The sequence below is a fragment of the Dreissena polymorpha genome, chromosome 5 (genome assembly GCF_020536995.1).
Source record: "Dreissena polymorpha isolate Duluth1 chromosome 5, UMN_Dpol_1.0, whole genome shotgun sequence".
Lineage (NCBI taxonomy): Eukaryota > Metazoa > Mollusca > Bivalvia > Myida > Dreissenidae > Dreissena > Dreissena polymorpha.
The window spans coordinates 29,536,238-29,563,441 of NC_068359.1; the positions used below are offsets into that span (position 1 = coordinate 29,536,238).

A 27,204-nucleotide genomic window follows, 5' to 3' on the forward strand; every position below is an offset into this window, starting at 1 on the left:
TTTGACCTAATGGCCTACCTCGTTTCTGACCTTGAATGACCCAGTTTGTAACTTGGCCCCATTATCAATAACAAGAATCTGACCAAGTTTCATGAAGATTGGACAATAAAAGTCACCTCTTATGTGAAAATGAGGCAAATGTTGACCGCAAAGGAAGAACACGAAAAATAACTGTCAAAACGTGATCAAAAACGATTAGAATGAGGGCTAAACTATTGACTTCGACCTTGAAATGGCTTGACTGACTCTCGCATAATGAACATAATCCCAATGACCTTAACATACTTACAGGGTTTCTTTTAAATCCTTCAAAGGGTACAGGCGATAATTCAGAAGAAAAGAAAATTGACACATACATTTGTTCCATGAAAGTATGACATTGACTGCATGTAACTGACTCATGCATTCTGCACAAACATCTAAACATCTTTGGCAAACTTTCATGAAAATCATTTAATTGGTGTACATTATTGTCATAATAGGGCGCAGACACAACATATAAAGGCCAGTGTGACTGACTTTTGGCTTCTGCACATTGTCTCAATCAACTAAATATTAAAGCCAAGTTTCATGAAAACCTTAAAAGGCCATAGGGGAGACCTTTAAGTTGGACCTTGAACCAGCATAACTGAGTCATGCTTTCTGCAAATCATAACAATTATGTTAGCATATGAGGCATGTTCCATTTCAAAAAGAAAAGGAGATATGCAGTTAACACAACAATGGAGGCTCAAACATTTTACATAGGAGGAGGGGGTGTATAATGGAGAACATAACTATTTACAGCTTTCCTATTCTGAACAATGTTTGATGGCTTCAACAACTTGAGCACTGCTTTGCACTTAGCTGAAAGCAAGGTCAGACACACATGTCACATGGAAGTGTACTCCACACAACCAACATCAGAAGAACTGTCACAACATTCAAACAGAACTTACAAGAAGTCATAGTTAATGAATAAATGGGTTCAGGCTCACTTAATACTAGTAAAATCTGAAATTAAATCAACGTGCAGTATTTCTAGAACAGATTCAATCACCTTTTACTTATTTAATAGCATAATGCAAGTAAAAGTGATGGCACTTTAAAATGAAACAACACAATTTCTGACACATTTCATGATGAATCCCTGAAAAACTGTACTTTCACATCAAGTTAAGGATTCTACCATAGTTGTTTCAACATTTGGTGCATCTAACTTTGTGATTTCATCTTTAAGATTTTGTATGGTCAGTTTCTTCTGTTTGAGTCGTTCAGTCAGCTCACCAATCTCATATCGGATTTTTCTTTTGGCATTTTCAATTTTCACCAGCGACTTTTCTTTCTTCTCCTCAACTGAAATAAACATATCAGTAATACTAAATTATCACTGAAAAATATTGCATAATAGAGCTTTTTCACAAGTCAGATCATTTTGAGTTAAGTAGAAGTTAGCTCCCTTGATGAAAAAATCACCAGGCTAACAATGTGGAACTTGGGATTGCCTTTAGAGGCATAAATGTATTCAGGGGATAAAATATTAAATATACACATGCGAACAAGAAATTGTATTACTACAGTTAAAGCAACTTATTTTTTATGTTTTTAATTCTGAGTTTATATAAAATAAATATTTTAATGTAAAGACCACAACAAGCAACTTTTAATGACATAACTGTGTTGGAAATCCATGATTTTTTTTCCATTGGAAAATCATTTTAAATCATAATTTCATGATTGTTAAAGTAAACTGATTGAGGATTATTTCATTGAAGTCAACATAGTTAATAAACTAGAGTGTTAACAAGGTTTAACTTTAGCCATATAAAGCCATATAGGGAAAAATGCCCTGCCCCCTGGTGGCCATGTTTTTCAACAGACCAGAATCATTTTCGAACTCATCCAAGATGTCATTGGGATGTATCTTCAAACCAAGTTTCATGAAGACCAAACCATCAATTTGGCCTCTAAGGTGTTAACAAGTTTTAACTATAGCCATATAAGGAAAAATACCCCCACCCAATAGTGGCCATGTTTTTCAACCAACCAGAACAATTGTTGAACTCGTCCATGATATCATGTGGACAAATCTTCTGACCAAGTTTCATGATGATCTAACAATAAATGAGGCCTCTAGAGTGTTAAGAAGGTTTAAGTATAGCCATATAAGTAAAAATGCCCCGCCCCCTGGTAACCATGTTTTTCAAGCAACTGTAATCATTTTCTAACGCATCAAAGATATGATTGGCACGAATATCTGACAAAGTTTCATAAAGATCGGACAATGAATGTGGCCTCTATAGTGTTAACAAGGTTTCACTGTAGCCATATAACAGCCATATTAGGAAAAATGCTTGCCCCCTGGTGGCCATGTTTTTCAAGCAACCGTAACAATTTTCAAACTAGTCCAAGATATCATCGAGACGAATCTTCTGACCAAATTTCATGAAGATCGGACAATACATGTGGCCTCTAGAGTGTTAACAAGGCAAATGTTGACGATGCATGACGGACGACAGACAAAAGGCAATCACAAAAGCTCACCCTGAGAACATTGTGCTCAGGTGAGCTAACAAACAATAAGACAGGAACTTGTGTAGTATGGGACCGGTAAATTTTGGCAATAAAAAAACTGTTTGTCAATCAAACCAGTATAAGCTATGAAAACTCTGCAACAATAACAGTATTTATTCAGCTGATTTCTGTTATGCTCTTCATTGTGGTAACGGATTCTAGTGAACAATTCTGGCAATCATTCTTTTCTTGCTCAATGTTTTTACTTTCACAATATGGTCAGCTCTCTTACAGCGTCTAAATGAGCTTTCATTAACGACACTGTGTAGTACACGCTGTACTAGGACATTGAACTTTCTTAACCATTCAGAAACTCTTATTTGCTTGTTTGTAGTAGTTTCACTGATATGTCAGTCACAGATTTTTTTTAAGTAGCTCGTTCTTTATCTTCAGAAAGACTCTTGCAGAAGAATCAGCAAACAAATTACCAAAACATTTTCAAATCATGATTTTGAATGAAGATTGTGAAACGTCAGCAAATGACATTGCTTATTAGAAAAAATGTTCTTGTGCAAGCCGATTTGACTGCGCGTGTTATATGTAGACAAAGTCAGATTTTTCATGAAAAATGTATTCAAGTGTATTCATGAATGAGCAAATAATGTTCATGTAAAGATTGAAAAGTCTGACTCTCAATTTAGTTTTATTATATTACCTTTTATCTTTAATTGTGACCTTGACCTACAACCAAGAGACTTGATTGTTGTGCATGCTCTGTACACTTGTAACTACTGCAAAGTTGTTACAAAATTCTTAATTTGCTAAAGACTATGTTTTTACCTTGATCTTGATTTGTGACCTTGACCTTAGAGCTAGTGAATTGGTTGTAGTGCATGACATTTCGTCTCCGCAAGATGATGGGTTTTACCAAGTTATGATGGACAAAGTTGTGCTCCAGACAAAGAATTAAGTACTAATTTCCTTAATTTGACCTTTAATTGTGAACTGAGACTTGAGCGTTGTAACCTACATTTTGTTTGCCACACTACGTCTCCTCATGCATAACACTTTTTGATGTAATTAAACGATACTAAACGTTGACCTTGCATTTTGACCTTGATCTTGGACAAAGGGAGCTGGTTCTTGCACACTTTACACCATCTCATCACCTTGAACAATTTTTCAAAGGTATTTGCAAATACGTCCTTGATCCGCAAAACTTTGCTCTGGACAGAGAGTCGAAAGAAATTGCTTCAATTTGATCATTACCTTAAAACGAAATCTTGACTTTTGACCTAGGGACCTTGTTCTTGCATGCAACGCTCTATCTTGTTATGATGATGACTTGGGAAAAGTTATATGAAGATCCATCCACGCAATAAATATTTCCTAAATTTAACCATGGACCTTGACTTAAGTTTCAATGACCTGATTCTTGCGCCATTAATTCTGTCTCATCATGCTGATATGCCAAGTGATTTGAAAATTCATTCATGCTGGACAACATTACACTCAATACGAAGTGTCAAGTACAATTTCCTAAATTTGACCTCGAGTTCTTACTTGACCTTGGACATATGCATTTGGTCCTTGTGAACAACACTTTGTCTCATCATGCTGTTCACTTATGGCGAGTTTTTTTTAAGAACCATCATCTATGCCAGACAAAATTATGCAACAACAAATATTTCTTGCTTCCCAACCACCAGTCAACCACCTCTATGCAGGTGTTCCCATAATACAGCTGTTTTTTTACCTGTTTAAAAAGGGGCATAATTTGGCTGATTTAAGGTCAGAGTAACAGAACTTTGTCAGTGAAATGATACAACAACGCTGAACACAAGAGTGAAGTTTCAATTGTATACTTAGATGTGACATGCTTACCTTAACAGAGCATGAGGAAGATGCAGATATTTGGTTGAGTAGTATAGCTCAGCATATTCGGTAAATAGTTGAGCGAATAGTATATATTTGTCGTTAACATGTTTAAGAGCTTTCAATTAATGAGAGTAAAATTCAGACATGACAGGTACAAAACTTACAGTCTGTGTCATGTTTGTATGCACCAATAGAGAGAGATCGCGTTCCATTCAAAAGCTGCTGCATCATGAAGGTGGGGTCATTGAACACCTGAAATATAACATGCAACATGTGTAACATAATTTAACATGTACAACATCATCTAACAAGTGTAAGAACGTAGAACAGCAACATTATCGAACATGTGCAAGGACTTTAAACAGCAACATTACTAAGCGAGTGCAATGAGATTGAACAGCAACATTAATATACATGTGAAAGGACATTGAACAGCAACATTGTGAACATGTGCAAGAATAGTGAAGAGCAACATTACTGAGCATGCGCAATCAAAATGGACAGCAACATTACTGAGCATGTGCAAGGACATTGAACAACAACATTACTGAACATGTGCAAGAACATTTAACAGCATCATTACTGAACATCTGCAATAACAATGGACAGCAACATTACTGAGCATGTGAAAGGACATTTAAGGGCAACATTACTGAACATGTGTAAGAACATTTTACAGCAACATTACTGAACATGTGCAAGGACATTGAAGAGCAACATTACTGAACATGTGCAAGGACATTGAACAGCAACATTACTGAGCATGTGCAAGGAAATTGAAGAGCAACATTAATGAACATGTGCAATGACATTGAACAGCAACATTGCTGAACATGTGCAAGGACATTTAACAGCAGCATTAATGAACATGTGCAAGGACATTGAACAGAAACATTACTGAACATGTGCAAGAACGTTTAACAGCAACATAACTGAACATGTGCAAGGACATTGAACAGCAACATTACTGAACATGTGCAAGGACTTTGAACAGCAACATTACTGAACATGTGCAATGACAATGGACAGCAACATTACTGAACATGTGCAAGGACATTGAACAGCTACTTTACTGAACATGTGCAAGGACATTGAACAGCAACATTACTGAGCACATGAAAGGACATTGGACAGCAACATTAATGAACATGTGCAATGATATTTAACATAAACATTACTGAGCACATGCGAATGCGTTGAACAGCAATTGTGAAAGGGACATTGAACAGAAACATTACTCAATATGTGCTAGGACATTTAACAGAAACATTACTGAACATGTGCAAGGACATTGAACAGCAACATTACTGAACATGTGCAATGACAATGGACAGCAACATTACTGAACATGTGCAAGGACATTGAACAGCAACTTTACTGAACATGTGCAAGGACATTGAACAGAAACATTACTGAGCACATGAAAGGACATTGGACAGCAACATTAATGAACATGTGCTATGATATTTAACATAAACATTACTGAGCACATGCGAATGCATTGAACAGCAATTGTGAAAGGGACATTGAACAGAAACATTACTCAATATGTGCTAGGACATTTAACAGAAACATTACTGAACATGTGCAAGGACATTGAACAGCAACATAACTGAGCATGTGCAATGGCATTGAACAGCAACATTAATGAACATGTGCAAGGATATTGAACAGCAACATTACTGAACATGTGCCAGGACATTGAACAGCAACATTACTGAGCATGTGCAAGGACATTTAACAGCAACATTACTGAGCATGTGCAAGGGCATTGAACAGCAACATTACTGAACATATGCAAGGGCATTGAACAGCAACATTACTGAGCATCTGCAAGGACATTAAACAGCAACATTACTGAACATGTGCAAGGACATTGAACAGCAACATAACTGAACATGTGCCAGGACATTGAACAGCAACATTACTGAGCATGTGCAAGGACATTGAACAGCAACATTACTGAGCATGTGCAAGGGCATTGAACAGCAACATAACTGAACATATGCAAGGGCATTGAACAGCAACATTACTGGACCTGTGCAAGGACATTGAACAGCAACAGTACTGAACATGTGCAAGGACATTGAACAGCAACATTACTGAGCATGTGCAAGGACATTGAACAGCAACATTAATGAACATGTGCCAGGACATTGAACAGCAACATTACTGAGCATGTGCAAGGGCATTGAACAGCAACATTACTGAACATATGCAAGGGCATTGAACAGCAACATTACTGAGCATGTGCAAGGACATTAAACAGCAACATTACTGAACATGTGCAAGGACATTGAACAGCAACATTACTTAGCATGTGCAAGGGCATTGAACAGCAACATTACTGAACATATGCAAGGGCATTGAACAGCAACATTACTGAGCATGTGCAAGGACATTAAACAGCAACATTACTGAACATGTGCAAGGACATTGAACAGCAACATAACTGAACATGTGCCAGGACATTGAACAGCAACATTACTGAGCATGTGCAAGGACATTGAACAGCAACATTACTGAGCATGTGCCAGGGCATTGAACAGCAACATTACTGAGCATGTGCAATGGCATTGAACAGCAACATTACTGAACATATGCAAGGATATTGAACAGCAACATTACTGGACCTGTGCAAGGACATTGAACAGCAACAGTACTGAACATGTGCAAGGACATTGAACAGCAACAGTACTGAACATGTGAAAGGACATTGAACAGCAACATTACTGGACCTGTGCAAGGACATTGAACAGCAACAGTACTGAACATGTGCAAGGACATTGAACAGCAACATTACTGAGCATGTGCAAGGACATTGAACAGCAACATTAATGAACATGTGCAAGGACATTGAACAGCAACATTACTGGACACATGAAAGGACATTGGACAGCAACATTAATGAACATGTGTAATGATATTTAACATAATCAGTAATGCGTTGAATTGTGCAAGGGACATTGAACAGAAACATTACTCAATATGTGCTAGGACATTTAACAGAAACATTTCTGAACATGTGCAAGGACATTGAACAGCAACATTACTGAGCATGTGCAAGGACATTGAACAGCAACATTACTTAACATGTGCAAGGACATTTAAGAGCAACATTACTGAGCATGAGCAGGAACATTTAACAGCAACATTTCTGAGCATGTGCAGGGACTTTATCATCAACATTACTGAGCATGTGCAAGGACGTTGAACAGCAACATTACTGAGCATGTGCAAGGACATTTAACAGCAAAATTTCTGCACATGTGCAAGGACTTTATCATCAACATTACTGAGCATGTGCAATGACAGTGAACAGCAACATTACTGAGCATGTGCAAGGACAATGAACAGCAACATTACTGAGCATGTGCAAGGACAATTAACAGCAACATTACTGAGCATTTGCAAGGATGATGGACAGCAGCATTACTGAGTATGTGCAAGGACATTGAACAGCAACATTACTGAGCATGTGCAAGGTCATTGGACAACAACATTACTGAACATGTTTCAAGGACATTCAACAGCAACATTACTAAGCATGTGCAAGGACATTGGACAACAACATTACTGAGCATGTGCAAGGACATTGAACAGCAACATTACTGAACATGTTTCAAGGACATTGAACAGCAACATTACTGAAAATGTGCAATGATGTTGAACAGCAACATTACTGAGCATGAGCAAGGACATTGAACAGCAACATTACTGAGCATGTGCAATGACATTGAACCGCAACCTTACTGAGCATGTGCAAGGACATTGAACAGGAACATTACTGAGCATGAGCAAGGACATTGAACAGCAACATTACTTAACATGTGCACGGACATTGAACAGCAACATTAATGAGCATGTGCAAGGACATTGAACAGCAACATTAATGAAAACATGCAAGGAAAGGTCCTTGCATGTTTTCATTAATGTAGGAAGAGAACTGCTGTAGAAAGGATTTCATTACAAATCCCTACACAAAAATTGTGACCAAGCAAGGAAATTAACCTTCAATCCATGGATCTGTAGTCTTACACATTACTAGTTCTGGCTTCCATAACTTTAAATGTCGCTTTTTATGATTTTTGACTGGCGCGACTTTATTGTTATGGACCAACCCCATTAGGAAAGTCAACCAAAAATTCCCGAAAAGTTGACAGTTAATAAATACCGGTCCAAAACAGCTTTTAAATGCAGTTATTGTCCCAAATCAACCACTTGATCGGAAAGATTGACATTTTTTTACATTTAACTGATATAATCTTTCACAAAATACTATCTTAAACATTTAAAATTTATCTATTCTGCTTTTACATATCGAGAAAAACAGCGATGTGACAGACTTACTTGAAATGCGAATCTCCCGAGATTTCACGGTCATATGACGTTATTTCTATTTTTAGTAACATACCATGTGCTCAAGTGTTTTCAAATTCAGAATGACATTTCCCGGTATTTTAAATTATTCTCGCTTGTTTTGTAAACAAATTGTAGTGTTAATACAAACTCAAAGTAAATATTATTTTAAACTACCGGATTCACACTGAAATCAGTCTTATAATCCACCAGACGTAAGTTGTTTATCACAAATAATAGATTTCAGAAAATGAAAGTAATGTTTACAATTTCAGCAAATAATGTCAAGGTCGATCTGAAAGTATCGAAATGAATACTCGTCACGTGACAAAGCGACAATGGCGTCAAAATTGTGAATTTCAGACTGATGAGAGTTATTTTCGTATATTGTAAGATGCATTTGAAACATTTGAACCTTAAAATAATCCCCGATGCAGTATTTTATTTTCATTCACCAATAAATGTAGAAATGTATCCAAGAAAATGAGCTTTCTTTGATTTATAGCGTGACATAAATATGTTATGACTCTGGTTGACTTTTGATACGGGGTTAGCTTCAGCGTACAGGTCTGTCAATACTATGTAAACTGTACGCTGAAGTTTCTTTAGCTAACACATTACTAACTGGATCTGTTGTCGAACACAGTAACAACTGGATCTGTAGTCTAACACATTACCAACTGGATCTGTAGTCTAACACATTACCAACTGAATCTGTAGTCTAACACATTACCAACTGAATCTGTAGTCTAACACATTACCAACTGGATCTGTAGTCTAACACATTACCAACTTAGCAAGCAGACCTTGGCAAAGGTCGCAGTGGTGTAATGGATATGGTGTCCTCTCAGCAATTGGAAGGTCACGGGTTCGATCCCTACAGTGGGAGCGTTCTTTGGATTTCCCCCATAGATACCATAGATACTGGTTCTTGTCCCAGGAAATGGACTCAAACGCGTTTCAAATAAGCCTGAGGCTTTCTATGCAATCAAGCTAAAATAAATAGGTTCTAACTAACTTAGCAAGCCTGCTCAGTTAACTCAGAAAATATGTGCTGAGTATCAATAAACTGTTGAATTTGTGCAAGGACATTCATCAAAAGTTGTGTTAATTACAGGCATGTCACCACATTAAACGTTGACATAATACTTTCCAATACGCATCATGTTCATACAACATCATGTTCATACAACATCATGTTCATACAAGGAGACTTACCAGTTCATCATAGGATTCTGACACCAATGACTTCTTGCCCAGCATGATATCTGTCTCACTTTGGAACAGCTTTAATAAATGGTAGACTGTCACCTGAAATCAGCCCATGATAACACACATTGAAAAAGACTGCTCTGGGGGCGCTTACTGTAGTGGCTTGCAGTAATATTTTAGCATGTAACTCAGCATATGTTCAAGTGCTGTAAGGTAATGATACTGATGGACCAGTTAATATGATTTTTAGAAATTTAGTTGTTTACAAATTTCTTTCCAATATCCAAATTTAAAAGTTATTACTGACAGCTTAGACTGTATCAACAGTTTCCAATATAGAGAAGGAAAACTTGCTGGCAAGCCTGTTTTTGGTAAAGGTAATACATGTGGTTTCAGTCAGAATGTTTTGTTAAGTTTTCATGTAAAGAAAACTGCCTCCTCTTTGTTGCCATAATTAAATCATCTGAATAAATTTGGTGAAGGGTCACACAATGAACATTTGTATGAAAAAAGCCATTTGTTTTGGACTAGAAGACTTTTTAACTTTCAATAAAGCCATATAAGGATATCCACTCTCCAAGCCATTTAATGAATCAAAATAATTTAAAACACTTTGGTTGTGGGTCACCAAATGAAAATTGTTTGTTTATTTTTAGAGTCTGCAGAGTTATCAATATCAAAACATCTTTCTTCGTCAGCCATATTTGTTTATATATCAAATAACGAAATGTGTTAACAGGCAGCACATTTTTGTGTAATTACTTCGAAATTCAAGCATTCATTTTGAACAAGACAATTTTTTTCCGTTTGGACCCCGTCATCCGCGTTATATTGGAGTTACAGTGTATCAATTTTCATTGTTGTTTTTACCAAATTTATTAAAGAACCATCCCAGGAGCATTCTTGCCAAGTTTAATCCACGAAGCTTTTCTGGAATTGTTTTAGCAAATTGTTGACTATGACCATGACAATGTCATGGACAGTGACTGGCCAGAATAGCTGACTCATTAGCACTGCCAAGAGATAAACAAGATGTGTTTGTGAAACACAATGTCCCCCTATATGATGTTTGACCTTGTAGGATGACCTTGACCTTGACCCTTCACCACTCAAAATGTGCAGCTCTATGAGATACACACGCATTTCAAATATAAAATTGCTAGCTTCAATATTGCAGAAGTGACATTACATGAGCAATTTTGACCCATATATTTGACCTTGAAGGATGACCTTGACCTTGACCTTTCACCACTAAAAATGTGCAGCTCCATGAGATACACATGCATGCCAAATATCAAGTTGCTATCTTCAATATTGCAAAAGTATTCATAAAATTAGCGATTTGGGCCACATATATTTGACCTCTAACCTTGAAGGATGACCTTGACCTTTCACCACTAAAAATGTGCAGCTCCATGAGATACACATGCATGCCAAATATCAAGTTGCTATCTTCAATATTGCAAAAGTACTCATAAAATGAGCGATTTTGGCCACATATATTTGACATCTGACCTTGAAGGATGACCTTGACCTTGACCTTTCACCACTCAAATTGTGCAGCTCCATGAGATACACATGCATCCCAAATATCAAGTTGCTATCTTGAATATTTAAAATACTGCAAAAGTGTACATTAAATGAGCGGTTTTGACCCATATATTTGACCTTTGACCTTGAAGGATGACCTTGACCTTTCACCACTCAAAATGTGCAGCTCCATGAGATACATATGCATGCCAAATATCAAGTTCCTATCTTCAATATTGCAAAAGTTATTGCAAATGTTAAAGTTGGCGCAAACCAACCAACCAACAGACCAACAGACAGGGCAAAAACAATATGTCCCCCACTACTATAGTGGGGGACATAAAAAGTGCACTTCAAAACATGGACTTTAATGTCTTTTCATAACAAGTATACAGTCTAACCTGCCAATAAAGACCACTCAAGGGATGTGGTCCTGTGATTCTTTGTATACAGGTGGTCTTTATTCACAGGATCCATTAAAACTTTGCAAAATATGCTAGTAGGCTTTTAAAAGGTGCCTTATCTACATATCTGCTCTATTGTTTAAATGTTTGAATACAAATGCATGTATAATGTTAAAAAGGATTGAAAACACAGTTTTGTTTTGATATTTACTTTTTCAATTTCCTTAGGTTTATTAATATATATTTCAAAAATTATATAAATGTATAAATAAATAAATATATTGTGAAATCATTGATTGTTATGATTGAAGTGGTCCTTATTAGGTATCAAAATGGACTTTTGGGAATGCAAAATGGCGGTCGCTGGTCATTGTTTGCAGGTGGGTGTTATTGGCAGGTAAAATATATAATCGGGAGGAAATAGATGTGGTGGTTATGGACAGGGGATGGCTTTTCAAAGGTGGTCGCAAGGGAAGGTTAGACTGCATGTTAATTCTACAAAACTGCCAGGTAGTTATTTTATACTTAATTAATAAACAAGCAAATTCGTTGAATTGATATCCCCCGCCAATATGCTTCTGGACACAAAAGTGTTATATTTGACACCCAAAAAAGCATTTTTTCAAGATACAAAGGGCCATAACTCCATTATTAACAGATGGTGTACAATGCCATTTGGCGTGCATCATCCCCTTATCCATATATATACTCATACAAAGTTTCAATGAAATCTGCCAAAGCACTTCCAAGATATAGCTCCGGACGGACGGAAAGACGGACGGACAACGCCAAAACAATATCCCTCTGCCGATGGCGGGGATAACAACACTTAATTTAGGTTGTGTATATTATGCCCTTGAGCATGTAATAATGGGAACCTTCAGTAATTTTTCCCATTCTTTTCATTTATCAAAAAAGGAATAACATGGCTACAGGCTAAGCAGAACATTGGAAGACATAACATGCATAATAAACTAATGTTTTCTTTCAAAACAAATGAGAATGTTGAAGCAAACATGGCCTTGATATTTTCAAGATAAACATTCTGACCAAGTTTTATTAAGAATGAGTCCTTAATGTTGTTTCTAAAATGGTTACAATGTTTTTCTATGTCTTGACTTGGTGGCCTGTTTTTTTGGAACACTCATAACCCAATTCAAAATATTTCTTGATTTTGTCCAGATAAATGTTGTAATCAAGTTTTAATAATATTCATTCATAAATTTTGCCTCTAGAGTGGTAACAAGGTTTTCCAAACATTTGGCCCGATGGCGTGGTTTTTGGATGCAAAGATTAGAACTTGACCTAGTCGATATTGTCATGAAAAACATTCTGAACAAGTTTCTTCAATTCAACATACAATTGAAAATGAGACCTTTAGCGGGGTCACAAGCTAAAAGTTCATTACTGGCAAATAAGATAAAGGTTTTCAGGACGCTGGATATAGACTTACCACACTAGCTCACCATTAGCACTGTGATCTCAGGTGAGCAAAAAGTTGATTGATTCATGCATATGAACACTTGCACTTATTGGTCAGTTAGCCCATCCCTAAGTTAGTAAGAGTAAACTGTAATTCTTGCTGTGTGTTCAAAACCAGTTTTACATAACTGACTTTCACATTTCACGCATTTCACTCTTACTCAATAGGGGTCATCATACATACCAATCAAGTATGATTGAGATGTGAAACATGTTTGTTGCCCAACATACATAAAAATGATTTCAATTTCCTCTGTTTATGCTCCAGCTTAGTTTAGTGATTAAATTGGCTGGAACAGACAAGTTGTAATCATAAAGTCAAACAGGTACAATAATAATATATTTAACGGTAATAATTTGGGAAAAGTAATTCCAAGTCAACAGAAGGGACTGTAATAATTATCTATAAGCTGACTATTGCATCTATATAATTTCATATTGCAAGCGCCACATAAGTTACCCTGTGAGAAAACATTTGTCTTGCTTGCATTATTTGGGGTCTTGTTTTCATAAAGACCAATCACCATGTGAAATATTAAAGCTTTTAAATGGTTAGTTCTGACGATATTAAATTGAAGTCATGTGTGTCATAAAGACCTTTCACCATGTGAAATATTTAAGCTTTTCAATGGTTAGTTCTGAAGATACTAAATTGAAGCCATGTGTGAGCTAAGTGTGACAGCAGACTAATGGTCAATTAAATAGATAGACAAACCCCATGCAATTTGTCACCCTCAGTTGAATGTGGACATAATCACACAATATTTTCACTCAGACTGAGCCTTGTGCTTTGTTACCGGTCGTTCTGATGGATCATTGAGGTATATTTTGATGATGATTTCAAATTCTCCCCATCCAGTCTCAGTGACTTCATATGGAGGTTTAGTTAGAACTGCAAGTAAATAAAGACATCTTTCTTAGAATCTACTGACTTACATGTAGTGCATAAAAAGTCAAAGTTCAATGTAAATATTCTTAATTTAATAAAGTGGTACTTCATGAACCGAAAACAAAATTGTAATAGATATATTTGTCTTTAAATGAGCAAGAAGATGCAGTTTTTGAGTTTATCAAAAATAGATTTACTGGTAAATTGAAAGCCAACTGTGGCGTTTTTTTAATAAAAACAAGACTATTGCCAAGCAATAAAAGTCCCCTACTGGTGAAACTCCAGCATTTTCAGATTATTTTTTTTTATTTGTTGTCATAGCAACCAGAATTCTTGACGTAGGAATAAAATGAAATGACGTGCATAATCTCCATATTGTCATCTTTCCATGTTTCAATTTTCATGAAAAATATAAAGAACTTTCAAAGTTATCGCAGGATCCAGAAAACTGTGACAGACTCACAGACTGACGGACACACAGAGCGCAAACCATACATGTAAGTCCCCTCCGGTTTCACTGATAGGGGACTAAAAATATTTTTTAAGATATTGGTAGATCACTTCTGCTAATTTAATGTCTGAACAAATTGACATCAAGACTTCCAAAGTTTCAATTATATGACCATATACAGAAACTGACCAGGAACAGGAAATTTACCTCGTGTTGAGTTTGGGTAGCTGTCGTGCAGCTTGAAAGAAACTTTCTTCACATACGTGGACATGTCCTGAAACACACACACATGACTGCAATAAACATGTACAAAATACATTACATGTACTAAAACTGTTGAGAGTATTGAATATCATCAAAATTACTAAAGTAACATACCTCATTTTTGTAAGGTTTGAGGTAGACTGTCCATTGATGTGTATGTCCATCTTCTTCTCTTTTCTTGCCAAAGTACCGGGCTACGTTACCATAGACTATTGGCTTGATGATTGTTATGCCCTTGAAAAGTTAAGTAAACAGCATTTACACAATACACTGTAAATTTGCATGCCCACATATATTATGTTGCCATTTAAGTTCATAATAAAATCTGCACAAACAGACCCAAAATATAAATTGGGTAAATTGAAACAGTGCAAATACGCATGTTTTATTGCTTAGTTGCCGGATACTTTGAAAATAAAAAATGGCTACTAAAATTTTCTGAAGAACACTGATATAATCCTGTTTTGCTTCTCCACTAAAATTTATCTCAAAACCAGCTTTCCATACGTTTATTTTTCAGTCAATTAATTACGCAATTTATGATGTATCCTGTGGGACGTTTTTTCTGTGACTAAACACACCAGTTTCATTTAAACTCTCTGGATTTTAATGACGACAGTCAAATATTTAAAAGCATTGAACAAATCCAAAATCTACAGCTTAGTTTCAGTTTGAATCAATATTTGTATTATCTTAATATTGTGCTAGTTTAATTATAATTACCTTTTATTATTTTGTTGATTTGTTGCTCATGTTTATTTATTGATTTTAACAATTAAACACTAATATTGTGACTGTCAAATGAATGTTTTTATCATAAATAGAATAGAATACCATGTTAATGTTAGTGCGTACTTGAATTTATCCCACTTGTCTCAGAAAGGCTTACACGGCTCTTGCCATGTAAACCTTTCTTCAACTCATTGGACAATTCAAGTACACAATGACACAAACATAGTATTCTGTAATATCTATTTGAACAACCATCCACTGCACAAACAGCAGGCATTTATACTTTGTATTGATGATATTTACACACAATATTTTGTCTTTGTTTATTGATTTAATGAGTAACTGGGTTTCTTTGTGCTGTGTAACAACATGTTGGCCAGTGATGTTCGTGATGTGATTATCACAATGTTTTTGTTTGTGTTTCCCAGAAAAAATATTTAAATCCAAAATACTCAAAAACAAGAATTTCCCAGATATGACACATATGCCAACATTTAGATCATGTTCTAGTTCATAAACATAAAAAAATTAAGCAAAAGTTATAGAGCCAGTTTTAAAACACTCAAATCGCTGCTATAACAATAACAAGAGCACTGCATAACGGGTGCCAACGCTCAGCTGCGAAAGCTTGTCAGATTTTTTTTTTTTATAGAGGTCACGGTGACCTTGACCTTTGACCTAGTGACCCAAAATTGGGTGTGGCATGTAGAACTCATCAAGGTGCATCTACATATGAAGTTTCAAAGTTGTAGGTGGAAGCACTTTGATTTTAGAGCCAATGTTAAGGTTTTAGCACGACGGCTACGGCGGACGGCCGACGACCAGCTGGCTATGACAATACCTCGGGTTTTCTCCGAAATCAGCCAAGCTAAAAATGGGTGTGGCATGTAGAAATGAGGAGGGTGAATGTACATATGAAGTTTAAAAGTTGTAGGTGGAAGCACTTTTATTGTAGAGGCTATGTTAAAGTTTTATATTAGAGGTCACAGCGACCTTGACCTTTGACCTAGTGACCCAAAAATGGGTGTGGCGTGTAGAACTCATCAAGGTGCATGTACATATGAAGTTTCAAAGTTGTAGGTGGAAGCACTTTGATTTAAGAGCGAATGTAAAGGTTTATGTTAAAGTTTTATATTAGAGGTCACAGTGACCTTGACCTTTGACCTAGTGACCCAAAAATGGGTGTGGCGTGTAGAACTCATCAAGGTGCATCTACATATGAAGTTTCAAAGTTGTAGGTGGAAGCACTTTGTTTTTAGAGCCTATGTAAAAGTTTTATTTTAGAGGTCACAGTGACCTTGACCTTTGACCTAGTGACCCAAAAATGGGTGTGGCATGTAGAACTCATCAAGGTGCATCTACATATGAAGTTTCAAAGTTGTAGGTGGAAGCACTTTGATTTTAGAGCCAATGTTAAGGTTTTAGCACGACGCCTACGGCGGACGGCGAGCTGGCTATGACAATACCTCGGGTTTTCTCCGAAAACAGCCGAGCTAATAAGGTCAACTTAACGAAAGTTAGTCCCCATATACATTAATTCAATTGAACATCAAATCATTATACTCATCACTCATTCCATATTCAACAAGAATTGCAACACCTGAAGGGTTTCGCGGCGTGGAATGAGTGGAGAGATCCAATTATTTGAAAACCGATTATTTCTGTGCATTTCGTGATGGTAACCATAATTCTAGAAGATTTTAATACACATATACATGTCACTATTTAAATGTGTGCTATTTTCAGACATCCGGCCCATTTCTGGTGTGTGTTATCCTTTATATTACATGAATATCCTATTTTGCTCCTCCACTAAAATGTTTCTCCAAACTGGCTTTCGGTAATTTTATTTTTAATTGATTGCCCATAATTTTTCTGACGAAAAAGTTAAACACCAGTTCAAGTTAAACGATTTCAAGGACAAGTCAGACATTGTGTTTTATAACACTAAAATATTTGTTTAAAGCATCAGACGAATGCAAAATATACTTAAGAATCATTAATCGATATTTTAATTATTCCAAGGATGCTTTGTTTTATAATTAAAAAAAAATAATATTTTTTTGTTTATTTGTGCCAAATTGTGGCACAACTTTATTTATTTTAACAATTAAACGCTTATATTGATTGTCTCATGAAGATTTTTTTATAAATATTGTAGGATAAAAAGTAATTTAATATGTTTTAGGCTATTGTTTTCAACAACTGAGCAGTGTTTTTTTTTAAATGTTGTAGCATAAATAGTTTACCATGTGAATGTCAGTGTGTACTTGACAATATTCTTTATTCAACTTGCAGGACAATGTCAAGTACACAATGTCGCTTACATTTTATTATGTCATGTCTATTTGAAAAATCATACACTGCACAAAAGGCGGGCATTTGTACATTGTACATATGATATTTAAACACAATTATGCCATTGTTGTTAATTGAGTTAACGCGAAACTAGGTTAATTTGTTTTGTGCAATAAGATGGCGGTTAGAGCTCTTCATGACTTGACTTTGCAACATTTTTGCGTGTGGTGTTTCCCAATAAAATTTAACCCCAAAATAAAAAAAAACTAGATTTTTCCCATATATGACACATGTGCCAACATGTAGATCACATTCTTGTTCATATACTAGTGAAATTTCAGCTAAAGTTTTAGAGCTGTTTGTTAAAGTTTTAGAGCTGTTTGTTAATTAGTGAAATTGCGGCTAGTAGCCGCAAATTAACGAAAGTTAGCTCCCATAAACATTCGTTCAATTGGACGTCAATATATGACTTTCAATATATCACTCATTCCATACTGCAAGTCTGAAAACATTTTTTTGAACGGCACAAATTAATAAGGCTGCTGATCTGTTAATGGCAACTTGAGTGCATCTTTACATGTACATCATAGTGAAATCTGAGTTAATCAGTATCTATATTGTACAATTCCATTATATCAAGCGTCTCCTAATTTCGATCACTTTGTTTACATTAAGAACACGGCACTCGTGATGACGTGACATGCTTGAGCTCCGAGAATTTTGTCTCACTAACATTACTACGCTTGAAAATAAATACAAACACCACCAAAATGAGAAGAAAAAAAACAAAAAAACACAAGTATACTTGCATTTCAAAACCTTACTTCAACCGGAATAATCCAAAAGTATCCCTATTCCATTGGATGTTCTCTTCATTAAACTTCCACATCAAATGCAAACTGAGGAATATGGCTGAGCTAATGTAAACACTAGCCTTTTTATGTATTTGATTTATTTTAAAGAAAATACTTTAACTTTTTCTTGATTCTACGAAAAGGTTGCATGAAACAATTTAGCATATGAACTGTGCACGCACATCGACTAAATAAGTGAAATGACAATATACACATGTTCAGTCCTGAACATTAAATCATCAAATATTTTAATTGTAACACATATGCCTAAATTTATTTGAACAAATGATGAATTGCTGTGTTTTTGCAATTCTTGAGCACTTTTATGTGTCCATGTTGCTCAAAAAAAGAATCACCGATAAAACAGAAACTTGTTAAATTGTGAATAAAAGTTCTAAAAAGTTATATTACTGTTTCAGTTTGTATAAATATGTTCAGTGAATCGAATTTTTTAGTTTTGTTGGCTTATTGCCTATTGCAATGGAGTACTTTCCCTTTTCGGAAGTGATGTCTCGATATTAGGTTAGTTGCAATAATTCAAACCTCAGCTTAATAACCCAAAGGGTTGCTGAGAGTTGCAATGCGCTGTCTTTTGTCCAAAGGTGCAAAATTTGATCACCACTGAAAATGCTATGGAACACTGATACTGCAAAAACTTATCTATGTTTACCTGTCTAAAGCACAAACTCATGCAAATGGTACCATTAAAGCAGGAAATAATTGCATTTTATTAACTTTGTTATTCTTTCGTACGCTCTATCCACCATATTGGGAAACTGTCTTAATGTTGCCAACTAAGTGTCGCTATAGGTTAGGTTGCAGTACACGAATCTTTTGGACATCATGATATTTGATGTAACCTAAGACAATAATGATGTCGAACAGACGTCGAATATTTACACTGTTCTGAATTTCAAAATGAAAATGTCAGCAAGAATAGTGTGCTTAAACATCTTCGTGTGTTTTTTTAGGTTGCATGCAAAGGATAACAACCGTAGGCTGCCATTTAGGTAATTTAATGTGTTTTTGAAGTTTAGTCATTGTTTTCCTTAATTGGTAACAAACGACGTCTGTTTAGTGCTACACAAGAATTCTGTGCAGAGAACTGCGATTGTGTTTATGAAGGGGTGCATATGTACTCCCAGAGCCGCTGTTGCAAAAATTATCAAAGGCTCTGTAAGTACGTTTATATGGAGTAGATACTAGGCAAACAACGCGCGTAGTGGATGTTATTGCGTGTTTGTATGGAACTATCGGCTTTGTGTTGTTCAACACAATGTAATTTGTAAATAAACAATGTTTACATTGGGTTTGTATGGAACTATCAGCTTTGCGTGGTTCAACACGATGTAAATTAACAATTTTTACATGGATTTAATGGGAATTAAATAAATCTCAGAAGGTAAATCGTTTATTTCTGCATTGTTTGCATTAATATAGAAATTATTTTACTTGTTTTCTTAACCGCTCGATACACGGTAATCGGTAGTCCAAATTTTTTACGCTCTTAAATATTAAGCTACTTTTTATATGGGTAATATTTGGAGCGTACAAAGGGTGAAAGACCAATTATGTGGTGGGAATTTTTTGTTCTTTGTCTATATTGTTGCGCAAGGATTTTGTGCGCAACATTCAAGCCCCGATATAAAACACTTAATAACAACGGATTGCAATAATATTTACATACCTGTGTAGATAATTCATTTCTCGATAATGTTCCTGTAAAAATTATGTAATGACACTTTGAATTTTGCACGCCTGAGCAATTTAAATCCAACCACTATTCAATTTTTCAATATCTCTCGATTCGCTCGCTGTGTAGATATAAATCGATAACACGACCTCGATGTAAAGCATCTGGTTTAAAGTGGAAGAATAAACAGCGTAAAATACAGTTTGCGTTCGTCTGTTGTGGTGCAGCGCGTTACATAGTAAACCGATGTTATACTTTTCTGGATTAATTTAGCATTGTTTTTTTTCTAAATTGACAATTAAAAAGTTCTGAAATAAATTACATCTTTAATTTTTATACTGTACATACATAATATTGATACAGATCGTACAGTATACCGTCCTTTGTAACGTAGAATGTAAGTACATAAAACAACACAGACAGAGGTGCGAAAAAGACATGCATAAACATGGTTCAAACAGAAATCTCAAACCTAAATTCAAGACTTTTCAAGGACTTTTCAAGGCCAAATTTTCATTTTCAAGGCCGAGAACCGTACGTTAGTTTCCTTTAAAAACTGCATTTTCAAACCAGATTAACATAGTAAATATCTTCTTTTTTTTATTTGCTTAAACACATTACACTTATTCCACAATAACTCATACATGTTATTTCTAGTTATTACATAGAAATACAGGTTATACATCCTTAACTCGATGAGTCTCACATATGTACAGTACAGCCAACGCGGCACAAACATAATCCGCGGCTACGCCACGGCCAGATTATTAGTTCGCGGCCGCCGAATCGTGTGTTCATGCGGCGTATCGCTTCCAGCTACTCCCTCTATTATTACTGAAGCTACCTCTGAAGCCGCTCCGTATTCTCGAATACCCCGCTGCAATTAGAGCCTCTTCGTTAGCTGCCAAAAAAGCCGGCTCTAACTTTATACTATCTTGTTGGCATGATGATCCACATTCACTGCCCTTGAATTTCTTCAACGACTTCTTTGCTTCCTCGTAGAGTGTCTTCTTGTTGTCATAATTCATGCCAGTAAGTACCAACAACCTCTCTTTTTTTGAAATGTTAGCCTTTCTAAGCAGTTTGAAAGCCAGTATCTCAGGAGGAAGTGTCATGCTCTTCTTTTCTATCTTTCTATATTTAGAGTCAAACATAGCCACAAACTCAGAAATTGATTGTCCATGTAACCGTTTAAAATCTTCGAAGTCTTCAAATTTCTCCAGGCTGTCAGTAAGGTCATCCTTAGCAAGATGTTGATCTAAGAACTGAATAAGGACCTTCAAACCATCATAGTTTTTAAGTTCATCCAAACCTAGTTGATCAAAAACTTTTTCACGAATTTGTGATTCGTCATTTTCAGGGAGTGTTAATGCAACCGCAATTCCTTGTTTTTCTTTACTGATGTCAGTAATTTCTCTCCACGCCAATAGCTCTTGCTTATATCTTTCATAGTTCTTTCCATTTCCTAAAATTGGAGGATTGATCCTGGTTGCCATGCTGAATTTGCTGTTTATCCTCTGTTGTCACTCAAATCTTACACTACACCACGCCAGAATTACACTATGCCACACTAATTTTCCACCGAGGATTTCTTTTTACGCCTCTGCTACCACTTGTTAACACCTAACACCAGATAAACACCAACACCAAATGATAGTTTACACTTTAATTATCCCTAATGAAACATTACAATGTCACTTAAACACCAAAAAACGTTGCTTGGTAAGAGAATGACGTTATGACATCATGACGTCATGACGACGTCACAATTCTGCTTTCTTAATGAAGAGTATTCAAGAGTTATGTAACATGAAATTAACAGTATTAACCTCTCGTACTTTCGCGGAGTAAATCCGCCGCATACGTACGCGGCGGATCGAGTGAAAAGATATCCACCTACATGTACATATATGTATGTGAAGCGTAGAATTAATTACGCGCAACTATACATGTTTCGTTCGATAATCATTATTAAATTTGTAATCCGAAACACACTTCCAAATTTTAATGCTAACGCAACCTTTGGCAAATTCTAGCGTCAAATAAACAGTGCTAAAATATCCTTTGTTTCATAAAAAGCGCGCGAAAATTATGCAGACATGTAGAACGTCGTTTGGAAAGTTTGGGTGTATAAATAATGTTGTATAAATACATGAACATCACCTTAAGCGTGAATCGCGTGTTCAGTTGAAAAAAAAAAGCCCCGATTAGACGTTATTTCATCATCTCTATAAATAGTAACACATGCCAAAATGTATTTGATTCTTAAGGAAATATCGAGAATGTTTGTGTATCGTAAATATTTACCAGCATTTGCTTTAAAACTGGAATATACAGAATTATCGGGTAATTAGTAGCGATACTAACTGTATAATATGAACAAAATATAACGTGTTTACATACACATATTCAAACAATAGTTATAATAAGCTGATAATTAACAAAACAACAAATACGTCGTCACCGTCTTGATTACTGATGTGGCTTCAAACTGCTAATTTTCTCAGCTTAAATATAATAGCAAAATCAACATGCAATTAATTTCACCATATGCTGGAGCCTTGACCACTTGTATGTGCGAAAACATAATTACGTGACATTGTTTATGTGTGAAATACATACACTACGGGCGGGAAACAAACTTAATTGGCCAGACACATTAACTATGCTATGCTAATACAATCCGCGCACAATAAATTTATTATGATTTTAATTATTATTATAATTGTTCTTTCAAAATTTGTTAACTACATGTAACTAAAAATTTTTAAAAGATTTTTTATTTCATGATGCGCATCGACTCGGCATCATGTCGCGGATCACAGCATGCCTCGGCGGACAGATGCGAAGTTTCGTGGCGAAATGCGACTTGCCGTCGCATACTGATGCGGCTTCAATGACCGACGCGGCATCGACTCGGTTCGCCTTGGTGCCGCGGATCGCGAAATACGTTTGTTCCGCATTGAATGTACTGTATTTACTTTTAAAAGTTATTACAAACAAACACATTGTCTCTTTCTATGCTCACATCAAACAGACTAGTTCATTACATTTGAACAGCAGTCAGTTACTATAACATTTTGTCTTCAACAGAATTGATTTCCTTTTCCAGTTCTTTAGCTCTCTCCTTTTATTCAGTTAACCACCCTGGTTTGAAACGACACTTCCCCATCCCTGCGTTTTCACTCGCAAAAATTGATCACTATGGAGAACCTCTGACGTAGTACACATAATCTGTGACGTGTACTGCACATAACGTTTCGTACTAAATAGTGTACGAAACTTATATTTCATATTCAACTTTTTTGCGCGAAGGAATTTATGATAAATTTTCATAATATTTCCCTTAAGAACGACTTAAGTAAAATAACTAAAGCTATGATTAAAGTATTTTTGAGCATAAATAAACATTTAAGGCTTTTTTACATGAAATAAGCACTTTTCAAGCACTTTTTCAAGGCCAACCTTTGTTCAAGGGCTTTTCAAGCCTTGGACTCGTTTTCAAGCACTTTTCAAGCCCTGTGCGAACCCTGATAAACACTTCCTGAAACTTAGAACAGTGAATAGAAACTGCACCATATCTGTTTTGAACATATGCTTATTAAATCGACAAAGTTTAGCATACTAGATCTAGTTACGTAAAAGTCGGTGTTAAAAGCTCATGTTAAATAAAATTACGCGTACACCAGGGTCTTCCCCAGGCCATTTAAGCGCCCTTTGCCGGGGCGCTTGAATTTCGAAATCAGAGTCCCCGGGGCGCTTGAAATTTTCCGATCAGTGTATTCTTTAGTAAAAGAAAGTGGAGATTGTCCAAAAAAATCAAGGTTTCCCTATCAGTGTATCAATATTCCCTATTTTAAAAGAGCACTCGGTACCTACTTTCACAAGTAATCGCCATAAACACCACATGGGGTAATGGATAATCCACTGATAAGAGAATATCATGACGCGCGTATCGATTATTCTAGCCACATTACACGGTCATTTAAATGCTGACAAGGAAGTATCTGGTAACTTTCCAGTCGTCAAACTGTGAAGTTCATCGTCCAATCGGTTACGCAAATGCTTATGAGGGCGGGGTTAACTATCGACCATTATTTTTGATTGACGTCGGGCATGAAGTAAGAGTTTATCGCAGCTTGATTAGCAAGAAGTTGTACCATTTGAGTAATATAAAACTGGTAATAAGTACAGTACAGAACATTAAAGACGGTTTCGGGCATCATCATCACACTTTTTTACTGTAAACAAGTGTTACCTATGACTCATAATTAATACGAGAAATTAATTGCAAGTGGTAAACAATTAATTATTATAGCGAGTAAGTTGTGCAAATGACTCCCGGTTACAATTATGTGATAACAATTTATTTAATTCCAGTACATGTATACCTCAACATGTCCATTTATTTATAGAACTGATTCACCTCGTTTTTCTGACATTTATTCGACATGTTATGCGCTTTAACAAATTTTCGTTGAATTAATTACGCACACTTGTAAATGTTTCGTCCGATAATCGATAGTTAGAAGACTGATGATGGCAACCGGCCGTGATCCTCGTGGACAACGTGAATTTCATGCATAATACCGTCAAAACATTTATTCGACTCGTAAAGTGTGTAAACAAATTATCGTTGAATTTATAACGCAACGGTTAATATTTGTTGAAATCTCAAATGGGAATAATTAAATTTGTAATCCGAAACCCATTACCGTATGTCGATGTTAACGCGTTTTTAAACCGAAACACACTTCCGAATGTAAATGTTACCGCAACGTTAAATATTTTTGCTTCAAATTAGCAGTGCAAATTTATTTTGTGTCGAATGTTTTTCTCAATTAAAAAGAGCGCGAAAATTATGCAGCATGTACAACGTCGCGTCTATTGCATACAAATGGCGTGTATTGAGCGTTTTAACAAGCACACAACAGGTCAGGGGATTGACGCATATTCAGAGGCAATATTTCATCAAATCTATAAATAGTCACTTACAAAATGGCAATGTTTGTGTTAAAGAAATAATTGAAAGCTTTTGTCGTAAATATTTACCAGAAAGAGATTGATAAAAACGGAATAAACGGGATTAGCGGGTAATAAATGGAAACTTGAAAAATAGTAAGTATACAGTAATAGAGTCGGGTTGAAACAGATGTATTGGGGAATCGTTCGAGTCGGGATTTTACTATCTGTGCGGAAAAGTTTTAAAACAATTAAACAATATAAAAAAAATATATTTTTAAATGACTGGGGGATTTTTTTAAAGAGTCATAGCGCACCAAATGACGTCTTTTGACGCTGTTTTTCTTTGAGTTATAACGCACCACAGAACGTAAATTGACACGTTAAATTTTAAAAAAATCAACCCGAACCCACCCCCTGGGCGCCTGACCAAATTCCTGGGGAAGGCACTGGCGTACACGTTACACCGTAATGCTTTCTTCTGATTGGTTCATATTTAAATCAGTTTTATGACATGGCTACATGTCAGTGATTGTTTTGCGATTAAAGCAGAAGTTTAACTGAAGAATTTATGCCTTTCTAACTTCGAATCGACGATATTTGATGTAAAAATGAACTTCTGAATTAAAACTGAATGAGTTGGTAATGTTATTTTGCAATTTTACGCAAATTGATGAAAATTTAAACTTTCTGGTCTCCACCACAAAAAAGGTCCTTCAACGATGAGACGTTCCAAAGAATTTAGCCCATATAAAAAGTATCTCTAAATTCTTTGCGCGTCTTATAAATGAGACTAGGTAATCGGATGATATAGTGTTAATAAGCCCTTTAATGTTGGGCTGCTTTTCAAACGTTTAGTTGACATTTTAGTGATACCTTCACTCGTCCACCCGTCTCTTGGCCGTAGTCTGTCATTTGTTGTGTTCGAGTTACACTTTTCAGAGATCCTTCACGTGAACACTATCAAAATATTCAGGATTTTCGCTTAAAATGTTAACCGTGAAGTTAATAGTTTGTACTTATCGCGCTTACGAGGTTAGATACCACGAAATCGCACTCGCCATTTGGTCACAAATACAGGCTGTCAGACATCTACTACTAACGAAAGTCTAGACCACTCCAATTGAATCAGCTGTTAAATTGTGACATATGATCCCGATATAAGTGACCAGACTTATTGCAAATAAACTGTGCAAAAATCTTATAATCACTTTAAACCCTCAATAATTGTCCAGTAAGGAAGAGTTATATATAAACCTGCACTTCATCTTTTTCATAGAAATATACATTTGTGGGGTTTCAGATACTGTTGTGTATACTTAGTTAGGCTACATGTGTACATTAAAGCCATCTTAGCATTATACAAATTCTGTAAGGCGGATAATTCTCAGCGCAAGGAATATATAAGTGATCAGAAATACATAAAAAATATTAACAACCGAGATATGGTCCCTGTATATACTATGCATTTTGTTTTCATCAATAAATATGAGGTTTTATCATCAATCGATTTAATACAAGGAAAGTAATGCTCAATGCATCAGAAATTCAATGAAAGTTCCATCAACACCCAGTATTGAAGCGGTTCATAACTCTGCATGCCCGTGATCATTATTTGATTTTCATTTGGTTTTATTCATTTGTAATAAGATAAAGAATCGCCTAAATAAATACCAGAACTATAGGACAACAGTCTGCAAAGG

At 35.7% G+C, this 27,204-nt stretch overlaps 1 protein-coding gene across 1 annotated transcript; it reads right to left on the minus strand.

The window, feature by feature from the left end:
• Positions 1–345: 345 nt before the first annotated feature.
• On the minus strand, positions 346–26,545 carry LOC127881330 (YEATS domain-containing protein 4-like). Its single transcript, XM_052429089.1, has 7 exons — positions 26,378–26,545; positions 15,077–15,196; positions 14,906–14,972; positions 14,156–14,250; positions 9,949–10,041; positions 4,536–4,623; positions 346–1,335 (listed from the first exon to the last, which is right to left on the minus strand). Exons 1-7 carry the CDS (start codon positions 26,414–26,416, stop codon positions 1,151–1,153), a joined length of 687 nt encoding a protein of 228 aa, XP_052285049.1. The 5' UTR covers positions 26,417–26,545; the 3' UTR covers positions 346–1,150.
• Positions 26,546–27,204: the final 659 nt, after the last annotated feature.